This window comes from Numenius arquata, chromosome W (genome assembly GCF_964106895.1).
Source record: "Numenius arquata chromosome W, bNumArq3.hap1.1, whole genome shotgun sequence".
NCBI lineage: Eukaryota > Metazoa > Chordata > Aves > Charadriiformes > Scolopacidae > Numenius > Numenius arquata.
Window position 1 is genome coordinate 32797685 of NC_133615.1, and position 20566 is coordinate 32818250.

The 20566-nt window shown below is 40.7% G+C and overlaps 1 protein-coding gene across 1 annotated transcript in view; it reads left to right on the forward strand.

Annotated features, from left to right (window-relative positions):
* Nucleotides 1–10315, forward strand: part of LOC141476716 (microtubule-associated protein 1B-like) — a 118104-nt gene extending 107789 nt beyond the window's left edge. The window contains exons 5-7 of the mRNA XM_074165520.1: nucleotides 468–6537; nucleotides 9193–9431; nucleotides 10160–10315. Of these exons, the coding sequence (XP_074021621.1) occupies nucleotides 468–6537; nucleotides 9193–9431; nucleotides 10160–10315 (6465 nt within the window). The remainder of the gene's footprint in view (nucleotides 1–467; nucleotides 6538–9192; nucleotides 9432–10159) is intronic.
* Nucleotides 10316–20566: the final 10251 nt, after the last annotated feature.

Below are 20566 nucleotides of genomic sequence, written 5' to 3' on the forward strand. Positions count from 1 at the left end.
TGCAGTTATTCTCTGCCTGTTAAAAGGATGTACTGTTTCCCTTAGATGTTTGGCTGGCTCTTCTGGGTGGGCAGGGGAAGCAGGGAGACTCATGAGCCAATGGCAGAGATAGTGACAGCTCTGGCAGCGTTAGCCTCATAGTCCTCATCCCCTCTAAATATTAGAACTTGTATTGTCCTCCTATAAAGGGTGGAGGAGGGAAGGGGAAACCCTGAGGTACTTTCCTTCTTTGGGCAATGAGGAAGGGACCTTTCCTCATAAGCTGCTCCTTTGTATTTAAAAAAAATACAGTGGTAAACTAATTGTGCTAACAGGTTCCTTTAGCTTCCTAGGATGGGTACTCAACAGTGCAGAAGCAAATGAAAAAGATTTTATCGATAGATCAGGAAATATTATGTTCTGACATTAATTGTCATTAAAAAATGAATTTACATGCATCTTCTTGTGATTTTGTTTTACAACCCTAGATTGGTGAATTATTGAGCACCACACACCCTGCCAACAAAGCCAGCTTAACTCTTTTCTGCCCTGAGGAAGGAGACTGGAAAAATTCCAACCTTGACAGACACAACCTTCAAGACTTTATTAACATTAAACTCAACTCAGCTTCCATATTGCCCAAAATGGAAGGACTCTCTGAATTCACAGAGTATCTGTCAGAATCAGTGGAAGTGCCGTCACCCTTTGACATTTTGGAACCTCCAACTTCAGGAGGGTTCTTGAAGCTCTCCAAACCCTGCTGTTATATTTTCCCGGGTGGAAGAGGGGACTCTGCGTTGTTTGCAGTGAATGGATTCAACATGCTTATCAATGGAGGATCCGAAAGAAAATCTTGCTTTTGGAAACTTATCCGGCACTTGGACAGAGTAGATTCTATTCTACTCACTCATATCGGAGATGATAACCTGCCAGGAATCAATAGCATGCTTCAGCGAAAGATAGCTGAATTAGAAGAGGAACAGTCCCAAGGGTCTACTACCAACAGTGACTGGATGAAAAATCTGATCTCACCTGATTTAGGAGTTGTATTCCTTAATGTACCTGAGAATCTGAAGAACCTGGATCCTAACTTTAGAGTAAAAAGGAGTGTAGAAGAAGCTTGTTTTACTCTCCAATATTTAAATAAATTGTGTATGAAACCAGAACCTCTTTTCAGAAATGTAGGAAATACTGCTGACCCCATCATTTTGTTTCAGAAAATGGGAGTTGGCAAACTTGAGATGTATGTGCTTAATCCTGTCAAAAATAGCAAAGAGATGCAATATTTTATGCAACAGTGGAGTGGTACTAGCAAAGATAAAGCTGAATTCCTGCTACCAAATGGCCAGGAACTAGACATTCCATTATCCTATTTCACCTCTGTCTCATCCCTGATTGTGTGGCATCCAGCTAATCCTGCAGAAAAAATAATCCGAGTTCTGTTTCCTGGAAACAGCACTCAATATAATATTCTAGAAGGACTAGAAAAACTCAAACACTTAGACTTCCTTAAACAACCAATGGTTACACAAAAAGACCTAACTGGGAACATTGCTAGTCCAGCTGTGAAACAAGCAAAGTTGAAAAAACGAACAGACAGCCAGGAGAGCCTGAAGCCTGCTGCAAAGACACCAAGCAAGCCTGTCAGAAAGGAATCAGAAGAAACACCAGAGCCTGCAAAGCCTAGTCCAGCACTGGAAAAGCTTCCGAAATTGGAAAGCAAAGAAAAAGTTCCAGTTAAAAAAGAGAAACCAGCAAAAATGGAGACCAAACCTATAGTGGCAGAAAAAGACGTAACAAGTAAAGAACAATTAATAAAATCTGAAACTTCTGAAAAAGAAGCTACAGATGTAAAACTGAAAGTGGCAAAGGAGAAGCCAGTGAAAAAGGAAGTCAAAACAAAACCTGAAGAAAAGAAAGAAGAAAAAGAAAAACCAAAGAAAGAGGTTTCTAAAAAAGAGGAGAAAACACCCATCAAAAAAGAGGAAAAACCCAAAAAAGAAGAGATCAAGCAAGAAGTTAAAAAAGAGGTGAAAAAGGAAGAGAAGAAGGAAACTAAGAAGGAAGTAAAGAAAGAAGTTCCACCAAAGGAAGTTAAAAAAGAAGGTAAAAAAGAAGAGAAGAAGGAAAGCAAGAAGGAAGAAAAAGAAGCCAAAAAGGACATCAAAAAGGTTCCTAAAGAAACAAAGAAGACAGCTGCTCCTTTGGCTGAAGTCAAAAAGCCAGCATCAAAGTCTAAACCACAAAAGAAGGAGGAACCTGCTAAAAAAGAAGCAGTACCTGCTGGAAAACCAAAGGAAAAAGGAAAAATTAGGACTGTGAAGAAGGAGATCAAAGTCAGTGGAGTGCAAGCTGCCCTTGCAGCAGTTGGAGACACTCCCACCATGGTAGCAGCTACAGAAATTACAGCTAGTGGAAAAGAACTTGAAGTGGAGAGATCCCTTATGTCTTCACCAGAGGATTTAACAAAGGATTTTGAGGAATTAAAAACTGAAGAAGTAGAAACAATAAAAGAAACAAAACCTCAAGTTGCCCTTATAGAGGATGAACTGAAACTCACTGGCACAGAACAAAAAGAAGCCTTTGAAGTCCAAAAAGAAAAATTAGATAATGAAGGACCTGCTGAGTCCTCTGATGAAGGCATAACTACCACAGAGGCTGAGGGTGAGTGTGAACAAACACCCGAAGAATTGGAATCTGTGGAAAAACACAGAGTTGATGACAATGAAAAGTTTGAAGATGAGGGAACTGGCTTGGAAGAATCATATGAAGCAGGAGATTATGAGGAAAAGGCAGAGACAGAAGAAGCTGAAGAACGAGGTGAAGATGAGGAAGTAAAGACACCACTGGATACCACAAAACCATATATGGAGGAAGCAATACAAATGGAAGAGAGTTCAGAAGAAATAATTGCTGAAGTAGGTGCTAACATTAAAGTCGAAAAATATATTGACAAGGCAGATGATGAGGCATCAGATGAACGGGCTGAGGAAGACAGCGAAGAAGCAGTAGAAAAGGCAAAAACTGAAGAGACTGAAGAAGAGGAGGAAGACAAAGCAGAAGACATCAGAGATGAAGAGGAGACTGAAAAAATAGAAGCTGAAAAAGGTTATGTGATGGCTGTGGTAGACAAAGCTGCAGAAGCTGTTGAAGTTGAACATAAATATGGCCTACTCATAATTACACCAACAAAACACTCAGAGCCTCAGTCTCCAGCAGTTGAACTGGCCTCTTCTATCCATGATGAAACATTACCTGATGGTTCAGAAAGTGAAGCCACTGTTTCTGATGAAGAAGATAGAGATCAACCTGAGGAATTCACTGCTACTTCAGGTTATACACAGTCTACCATCGAAATATCCAGTGAACCAACTCCAATGGATGAAATGTCTACACCCCGGGATGTCATGAGTGATGAAACTAACAACGAGGAAAGTGAATCACCTTCTCAAGAGTACATGAACATTACCAAGTATGAGACATCACTGTACTCTCAAGAATTTGCTAGACCTAAACTTTCTCCACTTCCAGATGCTTTTAATGGATTATCAGAAGGATCCAAAACAGAGGCCACAGAAGGTAAAGACTATAATGCCTCAGCTTCTACCATCTCACCACCTTCTTCATTAGAGGAAGACAAATTCTGCAAATCTGCATTCCAAGATGTATATTTGCAAAAAGGGAGTGAAATTCAAGGCACTGCCAAATTAGAAATCAAAGAACCCTATCCAGAAGATCATGGAAAATGTAGTCCAGCCAAGAGTCCAGCTGAGAGTTTGTCCCCTCCATCACCTGTTGCCAAAACACCACTGAGTGAACGTAGTGTGAATTTTTCACTCACTCCCAATGAGATCAAGGTATCAGCTGAGCCTGTCCCCATTGCTACATTGCCTGATGTGCATCAAGAAGGTGCTGAAGAGCACTGTGCAAGCTATGAAGATAAAACGTTAGAAGTAGCACCTCCCTCACAGTCTGCTGCTGGTAGTGCTGGTCACACACCTTATTATCAGTCTCCCACTGATGAAAAATCCAGTCAGCTTCCCTCTGAAACAACAGAAACAGAAACTCCTGTTAGCTTTGAACTCAGTGAAGTCAAAGATGACTCTGCAAAACCCAGAATAAGCCCTCTGGATGAGCCTGTGCCAGATTCAGAATCTCCCATTGAAAAGGTTCTCTCGCCTCTACGGAGTCCACCACTGATAGGTTCAGAGACCACTTATGATACATTTTTGAATGCTGATGTAAAGTCTCCCACCAGAGATTATGGAAGTTCTTCTGAGGGAAAACCTGAAAAAGAAAAATCACCTGTTCAGATGAGCCCAGCTTCTGAAGCCAGCTCTGTGGGCCTTTTCCAAGAAAAACAAGATGAGAAAACCATGGAGTTTATGGCAATTAAAGAAGGCTTCAGCCAAGAAAGGAAAATGGAGGATACAGAACCCAGCAGCTCTCAGTCTTCATTTGTCTTGGATGAGCGGAAGTTAGCAGGTGATCTCTCACCTACTCAAATAGACATCGGTCAGTTCGGTTCCTTAAAAGAAGACACCAAAATGTCAATTTCTGAAGGCACTGTTTCTGACAAGTCTGCAACTCCAGTTGATGAGGTTGTAGCAGAAGACACCTATTCCCATATAGAAGGAGTAGCATCTGTCTCTACAGCATCTGTTGCTACTAGTTCATTTCCAGAACCAACTACTGATGATGTATCTCCTTCTTTGCATGCTGAGGTTGGATCCCCTCACTCTACTGAAGTTGATGATTCCCTTTCAGTGTCAGTTGTACAAACACCAACAACATTTCAGGAAACAGACATATCTCCATCTAAGGAAGAGTGCCCAAGGCCCATGTCAATTTCTCCACCAGATTTCTCACCAAAAACCGCCAAATCAAGAACCCCAGTGCACGATCACAGATCTCCTGAGCAGTCGACTACATCAGTAGAATTTGGTCAGGAGTCCCCTGAGAAGTCTTTAGCAATGGACTTTAGTAGGCAATCTCCAGACTATCCTAATGTGGGCACTAGTATACACCATATATCTGAAAATGGACCAACAGAAGTAGATTATAGCCCTTCAGATATACAGGACCCTATTTTTGCACAGAAGATTTCCCCTGTGGAGCACTCATCTTACTCTCAGGAGAAAGATATTTCAGAAATTATTTCAGTTTCTCAAATTGAAGCTTCATCCTCAACTTCATCAGCTCATACACCTTCCCAGTTAGCTTCGCCACTGCCAGAAGAAACTTTTTCAGGTGCTATTCAACCCAGAGATATGTCACTACATTCTTCTTTTACCTCAGAAAAAGTGCAGAGCCTAGGAGAAAAGCTGTCACCAAAGTCTGACCTATCTCCATTAACTCCAAGGGAATCTTCTCCTCTGTACTCTCCTAGTTTTCTAGATTCACTCCCTGCAGTCACAGAAGCAGTGTCAGCTAATCACACATCTTTGTTGTTGCTGCAAGTGTCCTCTGTCAAAGCATTTGGTTACCAGGAACCCCTAACAAAGCACAGTCCAGAACCTTTAATCAGCCCAGAAAAAGAAGATTCAGAGAAAAACAGCAGGTCACCAGAAGAACTTAGTTATTCTTACAAGGCCACAGAGAAAACTACTAGGTCACCAGAGGATATTAGCTGCTCCTATGAGGCAATTGCAAAATCTAGATCACCTCAGGCCACAGATTATTCCTATGAGATAACAGGGAAAGCCACCAGGTCATCTGAAGCTACTAGCTATTCCTATGAAGCAAGTGCACATTTTACTCCAGGAAAATCATTAGCAGAATCCTGTCAAGATGTTGACTTATGCCTTGTGTCCTCCTGCGAATATAAACATCCTAAAACTGAACTTTCGCCCTCATTTATCAACCCGAATCCCCTTGAGTGGTTTTCAAGTAAAGAACAGTCTCAAGATCAAGAGACGCCATTAACTCAATCTGGGGGAGCCCAGCCACCTTCTGGGGGAAAGCAGCAAGGGCGGCAGTGTGACGAAACCCCTCCCACGTCCATGAGCGAGTCTGCTCCATCTCAGACTGATTCAGATGTTCCCCCTGAGACTGAGGAATGCCCTTCCATCACTGCAGATGCTAACATTGACTCAGAAGACGAGTCAGAAACCATTCCAACAGACAAGACAATTACATACAAACAAATTGACCCACCACCTGTCCCAATGCAGGATCGCAGCCCTTCCCCTAGGCACCCTGATGTCTCCATGGTTGATCCAGAGACTGTGCCCACCAATCAGAATTTGGGTAAACCTTTGAAGAAGGACCTCAAAGAAAAGACAAAGACAAAAAAGCAGGGTACTAAGACCAAGTCATCTTCTCCTGTTAAAAAAAGCGATGGTAAAACAAAACAAGTAGCTTCACCAAAACCAGCTGTAAAAGAATCTTTAGACAAAATTTCTAAAACAGCTTCTTCAAAAAATAAGGAGTCTGTGGAGAAGGCAACCAAAAATACCTCTAATCCTGAAGTAAAGTCTCAAGTGGAAGAAAAAGATAAGGACACCAAGAATGCAGCAAATACAACAACATCCAAGTCAGCAAAGACTGCAACCATAGGTAAAGATAGATAAGAGTTCCCTAATGTTAAGATTTTCTTAGATGTTGACGTGAAGTTAGGTTGCCTTTATATCAGCTGAGAATCACAGAATCAATGTAGCAAACCCCCAAAGAAAGTCCATGTTTTAAATATAAATCTGGCGTGTTAAGGCCACATTTAAATGAATGAAATTCATGGAGTTAACTTTTGCAATCTGAGAAACTTGATGTGTCAGTTTGCTCAGATGTAAAAAATTAGAGAGAGTACATCAAATATAAAGAACTTAACACTAGCTGTCTGAATGGTTAACCAAGTAATAGAATTAAAAGTACCACTTTTGTAGGTGAAGTGAAATCAGTTGTAGTGAACCACTTTATTCATTGTAAGAATCATGTAAGCACAATGCTCTTAACATAAAATAATGCAATTTAATATTGTGAGAGGCAAACATACTATCAGACATTGGATGCTTTTATTACTTTGATGAATTAATGCAGTGGGAGTCAGACACAGACCAATATGATCATGCTGAAGCCGTTTAATTAAAATACTTAAACCATTATATACTTTACTACAATGTGGGTTAGCTCCGTGTTCTGTGCTCATTGGCTTCTAAACTTATACATACAAACTATTATTGGTTAAATACAGCTGTAACTTATTATCTATAGTTTGTTACTGTTTATGCCAAGTCAATCTTTTACTAATACACATTCAGCATCTGTTGAGGAGTAGCAGTTTCAGTATCAGCGTGTGATTTCCTGCTTCATGTTGACCTTCAGACTGTGCTAGCTCGTTCCGTATTTCGGTATCTTTTCTGTTACACAAAGTTCATAAGCTCATCAGTTCAACGTGTCCATTGCTTTCCAAAAAGTTTCCCACAAATTAATTTTTAAGAGTATTTTTAAAAAATGATAACAGTAGTAAGAGCACTTTCAGTGAGCTGAGTATGTATATCACATAGTCCAGTTAAAGTCATATGCCATCAGTGATGACTAAACATACAGAAAATTAATGTCATTTTGAATGACTGCTGTGTATTCTAAGTAGTAATAAAATATGAATTAGATTACTGAAGAAGGCATTGTGCTAATATGTCATTTCTGGCAGATCTTGTTAGAGAGTTTTTTGGAGATACTTTGATTTTGCTGTTGTCAGGACTGATGTTCTTTGAAAGCTTTTTACAAGGAGCAGGTCTAGGATTCAGTACAAGCAAACCAGAAAACAGCTATCTGTAGCTTTCCCATTTTAAGTGGTCTGCTGTTCCTTTCTTACACTATCATTTGCATGTCTGTTAGTAGATGCTTTTCAAAGCAGCAGTTCAGTTCCTCATGCTATACATTTCTCTAGCACCTTAGCTTTATATTAGATTCTTCTTTCTTGAAGCATACTTCTCAGGTATACACTAGAGCTGAAGCCAAGGCTCTATTTGATAATGACATTTAAGTGTAAAATGTAATGTCTAATATTTTATCCAATGTTAGTATCCACAATTCAGACAGATGTATCACAGATTTTTTTATGATGAAAGATGATAAAAGATTTTGTAACATACCCAATAGTTAAAAACTCTCTAACTCAGGAGATCTTATCATATTATCATGCTTATTGGGCATATTGCCCTATGATGAACGGCAGGTCACACTAGACAATTGTATTGGACTTTTCTGGCTTTACAATATGTGTTCCTAAATAGAGTATATTGCTCAGATAATTTAGTTTACCAAACTTCATCCTCTGTAACATCATGAGAAGACCAATAAAACATAAATGGTGATCATTTAGATATGATTGCTGGTTGAATCCTGATTGTCAGTTAACACCATGATTCAGTGTGTAGCAAAAGCAGCTTTTTTTGTTAGTATTTTTAATGTGAGTGCTTAAACTTTGAACTTCTTTTTGACTGAACCTCTTCTTAGAACAGATACTACAGTATGTATAGCAGCAAAAACATGCTTCCCTCTACTTTTTGTGATAAATGGCTAGTTTGTGTATGCAAATAAGGATCCAACAGGCAAACAAACACTTGTTCTTAGTTTCCTGAAGTACTTGCTTTAGGAAGTTTCTCTGTTCTCCCAAGTTCCTCTTTGCCCCTCTTTCTGCTCATATATAGTAGCTTCCTGATGCACCTATAAGACAGTCTGAGCATATCAACATCTACTATGTCTTGATATGTGCTGATACCCCACATCTCAGGACCACTTCTGCATGGCTCCCTGTGTGACCCTAGGTTTTATAATCATGCATACTTGAGACTTTCAAAAAGCTGTACTTAACTTGGAAAATAATACTGCTATTTATTGAATGGTAATTCAGTAATAACAGCCCTGCATAGTAATTGTTGGATAATAGTAGTATATTACTGGGAAAGGTTCAGTCAAATGTTGGTTATGTGGTAGTGAGTTTTTATTGTATCATATAGTTAGTTACTTTTTTTTTTTTTTTTTCTCCCAGTGCAATCATAATTGGCATACAACAAAGCTGGAATGTGTCATTAGATGTCGGAGGGTAATGCCATAATTGTTTCAGGGACACAGAAGTACAACTCTAGCTATGTAATGCTTAACCAACAGTAGCAATTTTAAGAATATAATCTCAGCGGTTATAGTGGTAATTAATAAATGCATGTTTTTAACCAGCCTGTGATATATTCTTTTGTTGTTTGATTTCCAAAGGACCTGGGAATCGCAAGTCTGCAAAATCTACAGCGGTGCCTCCAGGACCTCCGGTGTATTTGGATCTGGTGTACATTCCCAACCACAGCAATAGCAAGAATGTCAATGTTGAGTTTTTCAAGAGGGTGCGGTCATCCTACTATGTGGTGAGCGGGAACAATTCTTCAGCCAAGGAGCCAAGCAGGGCTGTTCTGGACTCCCTGCTGGAGGGCAAGACCCAGTGGGAGAGTAACATGCAGGTAGGTTCTTCACTAATATTTCTACCTGGAAATTTAATCTTCTCTGGGAAGCAACTACAGGAAACCAGAGTGCCTCTGGAGTGGGCGGTGGCTGCTATGGACAGGAGTTCCCAGCCTGGACACCTTGTTTCACCAGTGATGTGAGAGAACACCCAAGTGAAGCACAGAGCTGTACCATACTCAGCTGCTCCCCCATTTCTGGCCCTTCTGACCTGTCTCTGGAGAATAAAACAGTTGGGAGCTGGTTTACAGGGCCATTTGACTATTTCATCTTGTTGCTATACCATATATGATCCAAGTTTGGAAACCTTGCAGTTTGTAAGTAGAAAAGAAAAGTGAATGTTTCATGGTTTATATGGTAACCATGAACACTTGGAAACTTCAAGTGTCTTTTTAACATCATAAATAAGTAAACAAAATATTTGGCCATAATCTGAAGAACTATCAGTGCAGGCTACAGACTGCTATTTCTCTGTAAAGTGTCATCTCAGCACCTCAGAGAACCAAGGTTTTATTTTGATAAACTGCTTCTTTACAGTCATTTTATCTTATCTACATGTTTGTTTATTTCCTTTTATCCATCCATTTATTTAAGTATTTATCGCATAAAGATCCACTATTTCCAAAAAGGAATCATACTTGTTGGCCAGGACTTCTTACAAAGACATTTTTCTTATCAGTTGTTTCTGTTGTCCATTCCTCAGGAGTTCTCCTGTTTTGCGTTGCAGGTGACCTTAATCCCAACCCATGACTCAGAAGTGATGAGGGAATGGTACCAAGAGACCCATGAGAAACAGCAGGAACTCAACATCATGGTTTTGGCAAGCAGCAGCACTGTTGTTATGCAAGATGAATCTTTTCCTGCATGCAAGATTGAACTATAAGAACAAGACCGTGCATCACAAGATTTAGCTTTGTTTCCAGAAAGTCTTCAGTTTGAAAACACCTTTTCTGAAAATTCAACACATCTATTTCAACTGCTGAATTGTATACCTGCAAAATGCTATACTGTATCATGGTGATGCAAGTTGTTAATATTTTTCAGTCTTTGCTGATTGCTAAGGGAAATAACAGCATTCCCACAGTAGGGTTCAAATTACTGCGAAAATACAGATCCAGTTTCATCTCTGCTGTACGTTTGAAAACCATGTGCTAGCAATCCCAACTGACTTCTGCCAGGTAGAGGCATTTGCCCTCTAAAGAAACACAAAGAGAGAGAAAGAGAGAGGGGTAGGAGGAGGAATTAATAAATAATTAGATCTCCAGTAGTCTCATGGCAATAGCTGTATCACTTACTGCAGTTTGCTTATGCACTCACATAAAAAGGTTTTAAATTTGGATCAATCTCAGCTATAGCAAAGGAGGTCCTTACTTTACAGAATTGTTAGCTGGAAAATAAGAAGCAGCAGAATGTGGCTAGGAAAGGACGTGCAACCTAAACGCTCATTGGTAGTTTTCCACTTTATTTGAACTCTGCATACTGACATACCATAATAATCGTAGGCCAAATATGCACATAGTCTGAACCCCATTCAAAATTCTAAAACCTTTCTTTCAACATGCAGAATTGTTGGTCTAAGGCATGCTCCCAGTAAAAATACACTCACTCCAGTCAGAACTGATGAGTCCACATGCTTAAACACCCATGTCCACTGTCAATTAACTGAAGTAAAATACCAAAGCAGTTGGGAGTACATACAGTAGACAATTTGCCTTAGAAAGTGACTTGAATGTACAAAGAAACATGGTGCACTTATTTTTTAATGTTGAGACAGCAAATTTATAAAACATCTGTGTCAGCTCATAGTTACACCAGTAAAGAAGTGTGAGTGTGCATGTGTGGTACTAGAAACCTATCATCTGACTGGTCAAACAGGTTGATGCTATGAATTACATTTGTTGGTTCTGTGAATAATTCATTGATGCACCAGGACAGCTCAACAAGGCAAGATGAGCATTTTTTGGAAAGCTTCTTTTGTACTGTGGAAGCAAGATTGAAGTGGTGTCCAGTATCAGAGTTGCAAAACTTAGTGAAACATTCAGGATGATGAAAAAGTTTACCTGCGAGTCTGTACAGTACTCATCTGTCCTTTGTCTTACCTTATTTTATTTGTTTAATTTAAGAGTAAATATGGAAACAAATGTACAGAAACCTTTTTTTTTTTAGTGCTGTGTGAACTTTTAATGGATTTTTAACAAAAGTTTTCATTTACAGGAAAATGCAAAGAAAAATTTTTCAGGTGAAGGAAATTTTGTAAGATAAATTAATAATGTTGCTTAAGGTTCTAGTGAGAATGGATATTGAGGTAAGATTTATTGGAAATAGTCAACTGCCAATACCTTTTTGGACGTGGGGGGGAGGGGAACCCTGGTGGTAAAATGATGACAGAAATGGTATTTGAAATGTTGATTGCCTAATATTTACAAGGGTATAACCTGCATTCTCAATCCTCACAAGATCTTGAAAAGAGATAGAATAAGTAATAAGCTAAAATAAGACTTTCCTTTCCTTTCCTTTCCTTTCCTTTCCTTTCCTTTCCTTTCCTTTCCTTTCCTTTCCTTTCCTTTCCTTTCCTTTCCTTTCCTTTCCTTTCCTTTCCTTTCCTTTCCTTTCCTTTCCTTTCCTTTCCTTTCCTTTCCTTTCCTTTCCTCCTTCCTCTCTCTCATCCTTTCCCCCTTTCTTTCCTTCTCTAGACTGCTTGCAGTGGAACAGCATGTAGAACAGTTCCATCATTTACAACAGTTTGGATATTTCAGTCTCAGAAGTTTTATCCCAATAAAAAAAAATCTTGTTACACTGTAGAAGATTTGCAAATATGAACTTAAAAAAGCTGCAAAGGCCTCCAAAATGAAGAAATGTGGTGGTCTGTATGATTCACCATTATAGCTGGTATTAAGTTTCACAATGCAGTGAACTGTGATCTCATTTTATTTTTTTTACTTATAATTTATTTCAATTTTACATTGTTAGGATATTTTTGTCTAATAGGTATATGTTTACACTCCTCATTTTTATGAGGGGTTTTTATACTGATTTAGGGTCCTTTAAATATGGGGTCCTGAGGCCTATTTAATGCTGTGAATTACTGTTTGTCAATTGTTGGGGGTTTTTATTTATTTTTAATGTCTTTTTTAGGTATCTCTAGCAATACTGTTTGATTTATTGCTATACCTTTTAAGTTGTTAAAAATAACTCAGAATGACTATAGCAGAAAAGGCAGATGGAAATGTATTGTGAAAACAAGCATGTTTTCTGGGCTTATAATCATTCACTTAAAATTGCTTTTGTAATACATAGTCTTCAAAGTTATAGGCAAAATGTTTGGCAGAATAGTTGTACTATTTCTACAATTCTGCTTTGTCTACTTTCTTATACAGGTCAGAATTCAAACTTTTTGAGTGGGTGGGAACAGAGTTTCTGATTTTCTGACAATATCTGAAATGGTTTCTACCTCTGCTTTGGTAGAAAATCTAAGTACACCAGTGGTCCTGAGACTAATCTGACTTATGCCACTTACTCTTGTGAATCAGGAGCAATTTCACTACAATCAGGGAAGTTACAGTCATTTGGTCCTACTGTAAATGAAATTAGAATCAAGCCTTAAATCTCCCCAAGTAAGTTTGTGATGGCTCAAGCATTTGTTTTACTTTTTAAAAATAATAATACAGTAAAAAAATAATAATTGGCAGTTACAGCTGATGTTAAAATGTTCATTTATTTTTTTGCTGCTACAAGAATATTAAAAACCCAGTCTGGCTATTCTGAGGTATTGCAATGCCTGTTCCATCCATTCCTTTTTAAATGGTAATCATGCCTGGGTGTAACACAGCAATGAACTGCTCCATCGGCTCCTCTTGCCCTTAATGTCTTTCCTGCCTGTGGAACTAATCTAACTGTGCTAATCATAATACTACACAATTGGTTTAGTAACAGTCATCAAAATGTACCGTGTACATTAACGATGAGTGCTGTTGATCAGCATAGATTTCTAGGAGCATGTTTCGTTATTGATTAATTATAAAGATTCAATAGGACACTCCATTTAAATGATTATATTATCCATAACAGCATCCCCAGTCATGATTTTTATGCTATTACTATACTGCTTCATAAAATTCAATGAAGAATTAACTTTAGAGATCACACCCCAGTCCTGAACTTGGACAGGGCCTCTCTTGCATACCTTTTCAAAGTCCTGTGGTGGGCCTGGCTTCATTGACCTCTACTTTTCACCCCATCTTTCATAGAATTCACTTTTGATTTTTTTAATTATTATCTTGCATACTGTGGTGAATGGAGCTAACTGTGTATATGAATGGGGTTTTTTAATTGTCTGTTATAGCTTATGCATTTTAGGAGAATTCTGGTACTCATTTACTAAGATTTAATCAAATTGTTAATTGAATTTTCAATCCCTCCCACCACAAGCAAGTCAGCTCCAAAGAGCTTACTGTGCATTTAGGACATTTCTGTCATATGCTTCTCTTTGTTCATCTGTTGCAAGAGGTTCTTGCTCAGTAATGATATTTTGAGAGAAAGAGTAATTTTGTTGGTCTGGATGTATTAGAAAAGGAAAAAAGTATAATGTTTACACATGTAAGAAACTGCAAGCTTTCATCTTTTCACTTAATTGAACAAAACACTAAAAGCAACTAGGGGTAAGCATTTCTTAGAACGCAATTATATCATTCACCTGGTTTAAAAATGCTTGCTATTTAAAATAAAGAAAAAAGTCTGTTGTGACTTCACAAAAAAATCTAAAAAAAATAAGTAACTAAATAAAACAATGGCATAAAAATATTGAAAGAAAAAAAAGAGAAAAAAAAAGCTTCTCTGCACTAGACTAGCTAGGAGCTCCAGATGGCAAAGCTACCTCTTCAAGACTGGCTGTAATCACAACTGTAAAAGAGGAAATCTGAAATATGTTTTCATGCATTTGCATGCAGCCATCATCTTCCAAACTATGGAAAGAAAGAGTCTTGTTGCTGGCTGAGAAGCACCTCACACAACTCTTCTCTCTTGTTCTGAATGGTGTTTGTGTCAGTCTGCAGCTGTGTATGGTATTATGTCTTATAATCCTGCATCACTTCTATCCAGTCATACCTAATGTAGAAATTAGTTTCCAGTGAAAGTAATATGTAGTGCTTTTATGATATTTGTGTGCAATGTCCCCTCTTCCACTGAGGATATTTGATGTAAAGGAAACAAACTCAGTTCCACAATAAAATACAAAAGTGGTAGTGGTGTTGACATTTCTTGTCTTTGTGTGTGTATGTATTTGTAAGTTTTCCCTTTCCTTCAATCATGATTACCTACTATATGGGCTTTTTCTCAAAAGATCAATGACCATTTAAATGCTAGATAATAATTTTTATTTAGAAACTGAAAAATAAATGCTGAAGATTACTTTTATCTCTTGTGTTGTAAAACATTACCATGATGTACCATGATGTGGCTTCTTTTTGTATCCCTCAGCAGCATGAGAAAACATCTCATTTTCAGTAAGTACACATTCAAGGCGCTGTGTCAGAGATGATACACAATAAAGCTACATTGCTGAGGCGAGCAGCTCTGGTGCAGGCATGATCCGCATTGGAGTGCTCTAGTGCAGTGCACAGAGGGATTTCCCGAACCCGGAAAACCACAGGGGGAGATGAGAGAGCCGCCAGGAGCCCGCAGCTCAAGAGACAGTGGCTGATGAGACCTGGGACGGGCCAGGAGACATGGTGGCCAAGCCCCTCCCATGTATAAAAGAAGCCCTTAGGGAGCACTAGGGACCAGGGCGGCCAAACAGAGTGTGGTGCATCAGCAAGGGTGCTGTAGATCTGCCAGCTCGACCAGGGAGCAAGGGTATCCACCTGGCAGAAGGCTATGTCCAACTCTAAGCTCTGCACCCACCGCAACTGACGCAGCTTCCCAGACAGAGCTCCTACGGGAAGATGCTGCCACCCAGGTGTCAGGCTACAGGGTGACCCTACGCTTATGCCAGTATCAGGTGGCAGCAGTGAGCATGTCTGTGGGAGGTGTACGCAGGTAGAGGAACTCCTTGGCTTAGTGACGGATCTCCGGGAGGAGGCGAGTAGGTTGAGGAGTATAAGGGAGTGAAAGAGAGAGATAAACTACAGGAATTGTACCCTACCTTTGCTGGGACAGGCCCAACAGGAGACAGGATGCATGATATGGAGGATTCCCCATCCTCTCTCCACCCAGCTGATTGTGGTGACTTAAGGGCAATGGCAGCAAGTTCCTGCCCAGCACAGCAAGTGCATTTCCTCCATGACTACCCAACCTTCCCAGGTGCCCTCGCATGCTACATGTGAGGCTCTGCAAGTGGAACTGCCTAATGATGCAGACGATGGTTTGTCGGAGTGGGAGACGGACCCGGAGTAACGATGAGTCTCAATATGAGTATGGTCGTTCTCCCTTTATTCAAGTTCACACAGAGTATATAAAGACAGACAAGCAGAGCACGCGCTAGCAACAATTATACGATTGGCTTACAGTCTCTGTTCACGCACCTAGAGCGCTCACACAATTAGTGCAGACCTCTTGTCCACGCGCAGCAGATGTTTCTCTATCTCCTGGAGGCAGTACCGCTTATCACTTACTTATCATGTAGCTACTTCTTCATACTTCTGTTTCTCAAGGACAGTTCATGGCCTCCTCCGGGCTCTCATCCCTATCAAAGACTGGGTTGCTCATTGTAATCAAGTCATGCCCTTTTTCACTCAGCCATTCCTCCACAATGGTTCATCTATGTAGGAGGTGTTGCCAAGGTTATGTCAACCTACGCCCTGCATCAAAAGTGCTTCCACAAAGAAAAAAAGATGGGTCACTGTCATAGGAGACTCTCCTGAGGGGAACAGAGGGCCAGATATGTAGACTGGACCCACTTCTTAGGGAAGTCTGCTGCCTCCCTGGGACCTGGGTTAAAGACACAAAGAGAAAGTTTCCTACCCTGGTACAGCCCTCGGATTATTATCCGTTATTGGTTTTTCAGCTAGGCAGCGAAGAAGTTGCAACAAGAAGTCCAAGGAAAATCAAGAGAGACATCAGGGCCTTGGGACAACTGGTTAAGGGATCAGGAAAACTGGTTAAGGGATCAGGACCACAAGTAGTGTTCTCCTCTATCCTTCCAGTTGCAGGGAATGATGAGGGAAGAAACAAGAAGAGTCAGCAGATCAATACCTGGCTCCGAGCTTGATGTCAACTAGGGAACGAGCCCTGCTGGACCTGCTCTTTGTAAGCAGAGAAGGACTTGTGAGGGATGTGAGGGTTGGAGGCCGCCTTGGGCGTAGTGATCATGAAATGACAGTTTTCTTTTCTCAGAGAAGTAAGGAGAGGGGTCAGCAGAATTCCTACCTTGAGCTTCCGGAGAGCAGGCTTTGGCCTGTTTAGGGGCCTGGTTGACAGAGTCCCTTGGGAGGCAGGCCTGAAGGGCAAAGGACTCCAGGAAGGCTGGAAGAATTGCATTCTTAAGTTGCAACACTTTATTACAACTAATGTTGTTCCTAAGGGGAGAGAGAGGAAATGGGACGAAGTCTCGTATGCGGACATGTTTTTCACCCTTCGAAACCACCCCAAATATCAGCAGGACTGTGGACTAGTGGCTCCACAAGACCCAATGGTGTAATAAGAAAGAAGGAAAAGGAAAGTTGAAGAGATGTTGCAGCAAGTGATATCCGGAGAGAGTTGAGGCTGGCAGAAAGCAGAGAAGCATGGAGAGTGTTAAGACGGAAGGAAAGATAAGTGAGAGTTAGTAGCAGCACTACAAGAGAGTAAAGGATTTGGAGGTATGGGACCTAAAAGGCCTCTGAGAAGGGAAAGATACAGGCCCAGGCAAAGGGGGACTGATGGGGACCTGGGGAATCTACCCTAGTGGATCCACTGGTTACTTTAAAGCTAGGAAAAAAACAACGGAGCATGGAATTTCTAGTTCACACCGGGGCAAAGTTTTCAGTCTTAAATCAAGCTTTGACACCTGTAGATGATGACTTTGTAACGGTAAGGGGAGCTGTCGTTGTTGTTGAGACGGACAAACGACACGGACAGCAATCTTCAGCAGTTCAAGCAGTAACAGTCCCCCTTTATTAGCACACGTATATTCTTATATATTCTTTCTTAACACATGTGTTCTTTTACTATTGGTTACATATTGTTATAACAATATATCATTGGTTGTCTCTTGCAAAACATCAAAACTACTCCTTATCTTGTCAGTCCCCAGCTGGTACCTAAAAGTTGTTTTACTTCTCAGGATGTTTTCTACTCCCTTCTTTCTCAAGGATATACTTTAATCTCTGCAAGGTCAACTCCTGACTCCATTCCCACAATCAAGGGTTCCACGGACCCGCCGCAGTCCCCCACAATTCCCCCTTTTTGTATTTGTGCCAAAAATATCGCCCTCATTGTCCGCTGCAGGGCCCTTTGCAGCAAGGAGATGACACATGGCAACATTAATAGCACAATTACAACAATCAGTAAAATAACTAATCCCGTTCTTACTACTGACAACAACCATCCCGACAGTCCCCATCCACTAAACAATCTGTTCAACCAATCCCATCCATTGTCGACTTGCAGCTTTTGTACTCCTTCCTTTAACAACTGTATGCTTTTATGAATTGATTCAGAGTGATCTGACAAGTTCATGCAATACATTCCATCAATATCCTCACATCCATGTCCTTGAGCTAATAACAAAAAATCTATTGCCGCTCTATTTTATAACATAGCATGCCTAACTGAGTCTACATCTAATAGTAAATTGCTTAATGCCACAGAGGTTGCATTCATTTGCTTTGCTAGCCAGCATCCTAACTTATTCAAAGTACTTAATGCTTTGGCAGCAGCTGCTCCTGATACAAACATGGAGGCTGCCCATATTTCACCCTTATTCCAAAAAGTGACTTGGTCATCACAGTCTTCATTGTAAGCATGGAGGCTCCTCTTAGCTTTTTTTTTTTTTATAATAGCGATGTTGATAAATCATGGACGTATTAGGAGTTAACAATGTTAAGCGTCCCAAACTGCATGGTCCTCCTTTTATGTGAGAAGGTATGGCTCCCCAGGCTCGATCTCCACATATCAGGAATATCCCCGGGGGTAGCGCCAAAAGGACATTTGAGGATCAAGAAATATTTGGGGAGGTAAAGTTACACCATACACTTGAATTTCTGTAAATTGTCATACTTGAATTTACCACCCATGCCAGGGATTGATTCTTTCCTGTATAATTGAAATACAGACAATAGTCCATTTTTATAGATCCCAAAAGTTCAAGCTCTTGAGGTTCCAAAGGCACTTTAGGCAAATAAGGCACCCATGCGTCCCATGTATTAACCAACGACTCGTTCTGAAAAGTTGCCCGTGCTTCATGCGGTACCGGCCACTTGTCCACTGGAACACCAACGAGGCACGTAATAAATGGATTCTCTGGTGATGTAGTGGCCAGACATATGGAATCTTGGCCAGTCATGTTGGCTAGAGTGATCCATACGTTGGTCCTTGTCTGCGTTGGCATCCAAAATGCGTTGACCACAGCACACATCATGAGGAAGATAACACAGGCTTCACATTCCGTGCAGGCATCCATTGCGGCCCGTGATCTGTGGAAACACAAGCATAACCTCTTCCCCAGGTTAATAGATCATACGGACCCATCCATTGACTCGTACGTAGATCCCGCACTAACACCTTTGCCCCTGGCCCCACCCCCTCCTGAGTTACCAGGGAATTGAAATGGCGAAGGATGGGCGGTGTTGGGGTCGGAGAATCATCAGAAACCTGTAAAAAATTTAAAACATATGTAGCTTTAGCCAATCGTGCATCAGGTGGTTCACCCAGCATTCCCCCTTTTTGTTTTTGGAGGAAGCGCTTGAGTGTACCGTGGGCTCGTTCTACAATGCTTTGTCCTGTGGGAGAATGGGGAATTCCAGTAACATGGGATATCCCCCAAAGCTGCAAAAATAATGCAACTTTCTGAGACACGTAAGCCGGGCCATTGTCTGTCTTAACTTGTTGGGGAACACCTAAAATGGAAAATGCACGTTGCCAATGGCGGATGACATCACGTGCAGATTCCCCAGTATGAGCAGTGGCAACAAGAGCTGATGAAAAAGTATCTATAGAGACATGCACGTATTTCAGACGCCCAAATTCGGGTACGTGCGTAACATCAGTCTGCCAGATCTGCAAGGCACGGAGGCCACGAGGGTTGGTGCCATAGTAAATAGGGACATGATGGCCCTGACAATCAGGGCATGCAGCAACGATGGCACGCGCCTCAGAATTGGAAATATGAAATTGACGTTTCAGGGCCCGATAACCCTGATGGTAAAAGCGATGTGAAGCTATTGCCTGTTGTTTAATGTCGGGAACAGGTCCTAATGCCACTGCGGACACCAAAGCATCTGCTTTTGCATTTCCTTCCACTATAAAACCCGGTAACGTAGTGTGACTTTTAATATGCATGACATAATATTCATAGTGACGTTTCTGAATTTCCAACCATAATAGCTTCAGAACCCCAAACAGCGTTTCATTAGACACATGCCCTAACACAGCTTTATCCAATCGTTGTATCAGTCCAGCCACATAAGCAGAATCCGTTATGATGTTTACTGGGCCAGGGAAGTTTTGAAACACCATGGCCATCGCCCTAAGTTCAACCACTTGTGGTGAGCCTTCTTGATGTTCGATTTTATGCTGCCATTGTAGTCCATCTTTCCAAACGATGGCTGCTTTTCCGGTTTTCCCTGATCCATCCGTAAACACCGTGGGTCCCTCTACTGGATCCAATTGACTCAATTGTTTCTGACCAAATCTCACCTGACTTCCTAGTTTAACCAATGGATGTGAGGGCAAATGATAACTTATTTGCCCTGTATAGTTCATCATGGCTGCTTGTAAAGCAGAGCTGTTGGCCATGCACCATTCAAAATAATCACTCTGCACTGGGAGTACAATTTTTTCCGGGTCTCTCGCCATTAATTCCATACAGCGTGTCCTGATTTTTATAATTACTTGAGCCACCAGCTCAAAAAGGCCAGGGGCTGTCTTTTTTGTTTTATTTGGCAAGAAAACCCATTCCAAAACATGTAGAGAATCATCCCACTTCTCATGCCATTGTGCA